This window comes from Papilio polytes, unplaced genomic scaffold (assembly GCF_000836215.1).
Source record: "Papilio polytes unplaced genomic scaffold, Ppol_1.0 DF821733.1, whole genome shotgun sequence".
Lineage (NCBI taxonomy): Eukaryota > Metazoa > Arthropoda > Insecta > Lepidoptera > Papilionidae > Papilio > Papilio polytes.
The window spans coordinates 2294234-2302518 of NW_013527471.1; the positions used below are offsets into that span (position 1 = coordinate 2294234).

Here is an 8285-nt window from a genome sequence, read left to right on the forward strand (position 1 = left end):
CCTCGGCCCACAGGTGCGACCTAGTCGATAAATACCACCAACCTATAGCCAAAGTTAAACGAATCACTTTTTTGTAACGTCCCTCGTACAAAGGCATGCCTACACTAGTGCCGATACTTGACAGTTGTCTGTAAAGGCATAACACTCGCTCGTTCCTCTCGATGTCATTTTTACCTTTTAATACCATCGGTTCGTCGTTTGCACCAGGAGAGCATGAGCTGGGAGGAGGCGATGCGCGCGCTGCTGGACAAGATGACGCCCGGCACGGAGCTGCGCTTCCCCGACGGCACCGTCAAGCTCCTCAAGTCTCGCCTCGAACCCATCAAGATGGAAGTCGTCACTCGCAGCGGCAACAAAAAGGTCCGCTCACCACACCGCGCACGCCACACTGAACCATGCCACGCTACATACACCACACCAAGCCATACTATACCACACCACACTACACTATACTACGCCAAACTACACCACACCACGTTACACGATAATCCACCATGCCACGCTACATCATGTCACACACCACTACACCATACTAACCATCCCATACTACACCAAACTACACTACAGTTACTATTAATATTACTTCAACAAAATAGAAATGTTTGACTTGTATCCCAATATGCCGTATAAGACGGATTTGAGTCCCGGTAATATATGAAACATGGTGGTACAGTGGAGGTGTGGTGTGGTGTGGTGTGCAGGTGACGCTGGTGTCCAACCTGGAGGCGTACGGGCTGTCGCCGGGCGCGCTGGCCCGCGAGGCGCAGCGCGGCGCGGCGGCGGCGGGCGGCGTCACGCGCAGCGCCGCCGCCAAGCACGACCAGCTCATGGTGCAGGGCGACCAGGTCATTGCATTCACACTCATTTACAGGACAACTTGACATCATTTTGCCTTACCTAAAGTTGAAGCAAAACTTGTAGCGTTGCAAAATATGTTTGTAATTCCTCTTTTTTTATTTCATGTTGGCAAAAGACCGATGCCCATAGACATTCGCAATAGTCTGCTTAATTGTAGTACTTCATTTATATGTGCAAATAAAACTATATTTTAAACTAGTTGTACATATCCATAATATAGGTATCTGTTATTACGTAATATGGCTGTAAATTACCTTTCTGAAGGTGTAAGAATTTTTAAAATCGGCCCAGTGGTTTTTGAGTTATTTCAATACATACAAAAATACAAAGTTTTCCTCTTTATAATATTAGTATAGATTGGGTATAGTGAGATAGATGTATAAATGAAATAATTATAATTTGCAGACGCACTTCATAGCCAAGCTGCTGATAGAGAAGTACGGCCTGCCCAAGAAGTACCTGGAAGGTGCAGACAAAGCACTCAATAAGAAAAAGTAATTATCATTTTTGTGTCACCTGTACAGTTATGTCACATTGAAGTATGAAATAAAACACTTTGTTGTACATTAAACATATTTATCTCTTAACCTTAAAATCTAATAAAACCCTCTGAAACTACATTAATGTAAATATTCTATAATTATACAATAGTAAATATGGCCATATTTGTAATCAATACATGTTTTTCATATAAAATTTTGTTTTAAAACCTATGAGTTATGAAATCTTAGTATTTACAAATAAAAGAGTAGAGCTTTAGAAAAATAAATTGTAAAAACTAGGAAAGAATTTTATGGAAGACAAAATGTAAGTTAAAAAAGTTATTTAATGTCAAATATCACTAGTGACAAGGAATGCCTGTGTGCATGCACAAATCTAAAAAAAACTTACTAAATAAACTATTTTTTTTTACATCTATAACAAAATTTCTAATCTAGGTAAAGGGTGGGTTGATGTCCGTTTTTTATATAATACAAAAACAGTACTGTTGTACTTGTACCAATAACTAAAACTTAAAGTAATCTAATAATTAAGGAAGAATTTAACCACAACCATTGAATTTATTAAACAATATATAACTAGTTATAATTAGAACTATAATAAAAATTACTTTTAAAATCTCAGTAAAATCTTAGATATAAGAGAAAAAATTTAATTGTTGATTATCTTTGTCACAAGTTGAAATGTTTAGAAATACCAATTCATGTTAAACCTTGGTGGACGATTTGAATTTGAAAGGAGTTTTAAAGTTAAGCAATGATTTCCTAATCTTACTTTTCTTGAAGTCGGTGTGTGCTGCAGGTGTTTGTGGGTATTGTTTGACGCTGGCAGTGGAGCTCCCTGACCTCATGGAGCTATGAGACGTGAGGCTAAACTTAGATGGTGTTTTTCTCAAACTCTGACTTGAAATGTCACTTAACACTTTAGCCTGCTTGGACGGGGAAGAGTGACTCCATTGTTTTGCTGCTCTCTTCTCTCTCACACCCGCTACATCCAAATATTTGAACTTTGTTACGTCTTTAACCGATGCATTTTGTGTGCTTTGGTTGTCTTCTGCTTCCAAATTATCCAAATCATAGAATGTTAGAGTGACACTTTCATCGCTTCCAACAAATGGGTTTGAAGGTGTGAAGTGTACATTTTTTGAAGCCAAATCGGGGAATATGTTCCGACGAGGCATATTGTCCAAAGTGAACTTTTTAGCTGTTACAATAATGCTTCCATCTCCTGTGTCTGCGGAAAGGGAGCTGTCCAAGTCCTCGTAGCTGTAGCTCTGGCGACGGGGACGGGCGCGAACGGAACCCGAGCGGCGGCGACGCCGACGCGACTTCCTGCGACTCTTCTCGGCGCTGGCTATGACGGCCGGCAGCGTGATGCCGTTGCTGCCACTTTCACCAACATCTGAGCCCTGGTGGTGCACAAACTTAGCAACAGGGCTGGTCATTACTTCCTTCACTATGAGGTCTATCTCCCTTTTGTTTAGTGACTCTTCCTTGTCTTTGAGAGCTTTAAGTCGGGACATCCACTGGTGACTTAAAGTTTCTTCTGATACTTTCTGAGCCAAAGTAAAGGTGTCTCCGAGTTCACTGTATGGTTTCCTGCAGCGAGGCACATAGCCAGGAAGTTCCAAGGCTAAGGCTGCCAAGTTAGGGGACAAAGAAAATCTTAACTTGATGTTTTCAATATCATCATTTGCTTTCAACTTTGGGCTAACATTTGAGTAGATGGGGCTCTCCTGTCTCATAGATTGAGTCTTTGGTGGAGTTTTAATATTCCTACACAATTCTACAGCCTTTTCTGAATCACACTTGTTTAGATCAGACTTATGGAAGATGTCTTCATTAGACACAAGTATTTCAGAAAAATGTTTTGGCTTTGAAGTGCCTTCGACATTAGATAAAATTGTCGGATGGTAGATAATAACTTCGGGGCGTAAGTCCGCGTTCCTATCGTCGGAAACAAAGGAAACAATATCTTGAAGGTCGTCACTGTATTGAAATACTGGTATTTTCCCGTGACAAGTTTGTCGAGGGTAGCAGAGTGTATGAACCACGACTCCGAGCTGGCGCATGAGGTTCGCGGGCCCGCTAGCTGTCTGCTCCAGCTGGAAACAGTCGACGCGCACTTCACCGTCATTGTCGATGTAAATAGAGCTCGGTGTTAAGCATTTTTTTATAATGGAGAAATTAAAGGCTTCTACCAGCTTACAAGTCCTCGCGAGGTCCAACAACAAATGCCAAATGAAATTTTCTGCAATATAGTGATCGGCGGCGGCGCAGGCGTCGATGAGCTCCTGCACGCTGCGCCAGCAGTTGTACTCGAGCACGAAGTACAGAGTTTTCGATGCGTTATGAAGTATTGTGTCGTAGTAGCGCAGCAAGTTGTCAGATAACACTTTACTTATCGTTTTCACTTCGTTTACGATATTTTGTATTTGTTCGTCGGAGTACGCAGTACAATCATAAGCTTTCCACGCGAATATATTATTGGTGACCTTGTGCTTAACTTTGTAGAACGCACCGCCGCGGAGAACATCGAGAACTTGATAATCCTTTAATTTTTCCGACATTCTAGTAATTTTTAAATGAACACGAAAAATTCCCACATTTTGCGACCGAAACAAAGCCGCAGCACTTTTAAATCTCGACGACCGTTACGATTTTAGGGTTGTACATCTCTCAGTCTCGGACAGATTTGCGCAAAGCATAAATTGCAAGTGTAACGGTTTTAGTTTATTTTTTATAAAGCATTCTGTAAAATAATAATTATAAGGATTATAAGATTCCCTGAAATTTCGATCTATCTTATAATATTTTTTGAGCTATGTAAGTATTAAATCTATTTTAAAATACGGAAATACCCATTCCAGTAGCTGGCACTCTAGCAAACCAGGTACTGGCACGTGCCTGCTATGAGCAGATATCAAGAAAGTATGATTGATAAAGATTGTTGTAAAAACTGAAGATATAATGTCTCAAAAATTTTACTTAAGTGCTGCAGACCCCATTGGGTTAAATCTCAGATTAGGAGTCCGCAAAATCTTGTTGATTTCATCAATCCCAAAAAGACACAAGTTTACAACAGTGGATCTTCATATCGAGAGCACTTAGTTGCCTCCACCAGTGTCAGTATCTTCGGCGTTAACATATTTAATGACATACTTTTTGAATCTTCATAATGATGGGGTTGCTGAGCATATGAACGTAACAATATTACCACCTAGCCCACGGCCTTCAGTTATCTAAGGCAAAAGTCGGCCCCACATAGATTGCTAATCGCATCACCGATTCGAATTATGAACGACCGAGCTCTTACTGATAGGCCGTTACTGATCCCTGGTCTTGCGGAAGGATATAAGTTCCCACTCCTTTTTTCCACAACTAGTACGGGACGTAATCCGACGAATCTGTAACGATTCCTGCCGTTAAGTTCCGTCATCGATAAGGATGACACGACAGGCCGCCAGGCATAATACCAAGTGAGCAACACTCAATTGTGCGGTTTTCGCGAAACTTTCTGTCTCGCACAGCCGCTTTGTAGAATGATCTATCCTCGGCGGTATTCCCAAACTGCTACGACTTAGGATCCCTCAAGAAGCGAGCGTATCACCGTCATAGGCGCATCTGCAGTTCCACTGGTATTGCAGAAGCGGTCGCTCGTGGATGATCTTCCCAGTGCTCATGAAGCTCGTTTTCTCGCTTCTATTACAAAAAATGTGAGGATATTAACAAATATGAAAATTATAAATATAGTAGAATATAACGAAGAGCTAAAGAATATCTTAGATCTATTTCTATTTTACACATAATTCGTAAATGTACGATTTGAACATATTTAATTTTTTTTTATTTGTTTTTGATAGCTATATTTTGAGTCATAATAATTTATTTGATTCATAAACTGGTGTGTTGTCATTGTCAATGTCATCCTTATTGTCAAATGACATTTGGTTCACGAACAAAACAATCGATACCGATAAATTCCATTTTGTGATTTGGTTATTTGTATTATTATAAGAATAATAGAAGAGATGTTTATAATTGTATTGTGCCTGAAGTACATATTAACAATATACACATAGAAGTATACAAATATCAAGTACAAATAACTTCGAATAATATTTTTACTTACAGTATTTTAGTTTGCGTTAGAGGCGTATTCATTCTCATTACATCTTTAACTAGTGATTAAAGTGCCATTACTTAGGTGTTTAAATTAACTTATCACCTTAGAAATGGAAGTAACCGATCTTCCCGTAGAAGTTGTCGTGATTATTATTAAAAAATTAGATTTCAAGTCAGTTTATAGCTTATATCAAACATGCCCTTATTTTAGTAATATTATTTGTATGTACAATGTTGTGAAAATTGCTGATTTATCTCCTAGTGCAATGGAGTCGGTGCATTTTTTAAAAGATAATTTTATGAAGGCCATATCGAGAGATTTGCAGATTCTGGACCTACGCGGCATCGGCGGACTCAGCAGGTCGGCGCTGCTGGCCGCTGTCAGGCGCATGAAATGCTTGAACACTCTTGATGTATCTTACACAGATATTACTCTATTTGATTTCTTTGAAGCATATAAATTGTGTCCCACCATAAAGAATGTTGCTTGTAATTTTGTGTTTGGAGAAGAAAATGATGTAAAAGCCCACATTATTCAACATCAACATGTTTTCCAAAACTTTGACAAAGTCCATTTTATTGGTAATGCAGCAAATCTATTATATTCAAATTTACCCATGTTGATGGTGCACAAAGCTCACCTGAGTCAGTTTGTGCTTACCGTTGTCGACAACGGCGGCACCATGTACAACTCGGTGAAAGAAGTGGACGGCACCAATGTTAAAGTGCATTCCAAATTTATAAACATTAGCGTTTTAAATCAATGGAAAGTTCCCACTCTCAGTGCAACATCATTTAATCTGACTAACATAAAGCATATGGAGGATAAATATGAATTTGTTTTAATTACTGAAATACTAGACGAAAGGAAAGTTTATGTGTCACCAATGATGCTAAAGTTTTTTGAATCATATGATCCAAATTGCATCAATCCAATAAGTACTTTCAAATATTCCAAGAATGGTGTGATTATGCTCTGGGACAGGACACAAACTGAATTTGATGATGTATTCCGTCAAAAACTAAAAACTAAAATGCTTAATTTCTTCCCACCCAACATTGTGGATGACACTACTGTTGCCGCACAGGAATGTGATACATTTTGCATCAGTATTCCCCAGAGTGAGACACAGCCTGTTCTTTACAAAGATGCAACATACTTTAAGAAGCAAAGACAGGCACCTCAGTCTCAAACTCTTGATTACGATAATGTCTTCAGAAACCATAAGAGAGTACACTTAACTATGTCCTTTCCAACAAGCCTCAACTGCCCCGTCACTCTCTCTCCCAGCAGCCAGTACTTAAGAAAGTTAAGATCTCTTTGTTTAACTGGAAATGTGAAATATTCTAAAGAATTCTTCAATGTTTTGTTCAGTTGTTGTGAGCAGTTGGAGACATTGAATGTAGAACTTTCACGTTTTTCACCAAACGCATCCTTTGTGGCCCGAAACATACCTCTAAGTCGGAGTTTAAAGAATTTGAGATTAGTCGATAAAGACATTGATTTGGGCGTAGTGTTTTCATGGTGTAGTCAATGTAGTACTCTAGAGAATATTCACTTACTGGATTTATCAGAGGAATACACACATCCCTTCAGGAACCCGAGCACTATGATTCAGAGGTGTCCCAATCTGTACTGCATTAATATCAGTGGCCCCATGACTAATGACACTAAAACGATAGCAACCAGATTATTACAAAAATTGAAAACTGAGTATCGCAGGTCGAACTTGCACTTTGAGCTCAACAAAGGCTACCCCATCGTCCGCTACAACTACGACCCCTATTGCCACATGTTTAATATACATACAATCAAACCAATAGAACTGCTGTATTAGTGTCTAAGAATAATATATCTGTATGCAAATATCATTTTTTTATTTCATGATCATCTGCCTACACGTCCCTGAATCCGTTAGCTGGCACACAGCTGTTGATTTGTTTTATTATACAACTAGCTTTCGCCCGCGACATTTTTCGCGTGGAATTACAAAAAGAAAGAGAAAGGTTTCAGGTTCGCCGAATTTCATCGAGATCCGTTCAGCAGTTTAGGCTACAAACTCTAACAAACATCCATCCATATAAACTTACGCATTTATAACATTAGTAAGAAGTAAGATTGTTTTAAATGGTCATATTAATGCATAAGTGGCATACTAATTATAAGGTATTCCAATTTTAATCTATTAAATGTGAGTAACAACTCGAAAAGCCTGAATGGAGCCTAATGAGGCGATCACTGGAGGCCTACGTCCAGCTTATGGCGAGCTCCTCATGACAGGGTGATGGAGGAGCACACAGCGGTAAAGCTGCGGGGCGAGGGCGCACTCGACGTGTCGCGACATTTCGGACAAAAGACAAATAAAACAAGTATAAAAATTAAAAATATTTATTGGTGAGTAGAAGCGTGTTCGCGCCGTAAGTTGCTGACTAGCGGTTTCCAAATATATATCACATGATTTGTTTTTACAACTTTAACATAAAGCCAATTTATTTATTAATATCATACATTACATATAAAATTATTACATACATCGTTCGTTCGGCTCACAATAAAAACGCTTTTCGATTCACAATTTAAATCACATAATAAATAAGGTACAAGGTAGGAGGTGGAGGTGGAGGTGGAGGCGGCGGGGCCGAGCGTTGTGCGACCGTTACTCTGTTACATTACCTTAGATACTCTTTAAATACCTACAATAATATTTACACGCGGAATACAGAACCGTTGACTAGAGAGTCTGGACAAATAACGTACATAACAAGGCCCGACCATGACTGGAGCAACATGGCGGGCGCGCG

The 8285-nt window shown here is 39.3% G+C and overlaps 3 protein-coding genes across 3 annotated transcripts in view; 2 read left to right on the top strand and 1 right to left on the bottom strand.

Annotated features, from left to right (window-relative positions):
* LOC106108225 (eukaryotic translation initiation factor 2D) overlaps positions 1 to 1429 on the top strand; it is a 4478-nt gene extending 3049 nt beyond the window's left edge. The window contains exons 9-12 of the mRNA XM_013289326.1: positions 3 to 13; positions 208 to 360; positions 702 to 845; positions 1264 to 1429. Coding sequence (XP_013144780.1) covers positions 3 to 13; positions 208 to 360; positions 702 to 845; positions 1264 to 1356 — 401 coding nt within the window. The 3' untranslated portion in view covers positions 1357 to 1429. The remainder of the gene's footprint in view (positions 1 to 2; positions 14 to 207; positions 361 to 701; positions 846 to 1263) is intronic.
* Positions 1430 to 1526: 97 nt separating this feature from the next.
* On the bottom strand, positions 1527 to 4313 carry LOC106108283. Its single transcript, XM_013289402.1, has one exon. It carries the CDS (start codon positions 3926 to 3928, stop codon positions 2066 to 2068), a length of 1863 nt encoding a protein of 620 aa, XP_013144856.1. The 5' UTR covers positions 3929 to 4313; the 3' UTR covers positions 1527 to 2065.
* Positions 4314 to 5300: 987 nt separating this feature from the next.
* LOC106108284 lies at positions 5301 to 7352 on the top strand. Its single transcript, XM_013289404.1, has one exon. It carries the CDS (start codon positions 5594 to 5596, stop codon positions 7319 to 7321), a length of 1728 nt encoding a protein of 575 aa, XP_013144858.1. The 5' UTR covers positions 5301 to 5593; the 3' UTR covers positions 7322 to 7352.
* Positions 7353 to 8285: the final 933 nt, after the last annotated feature.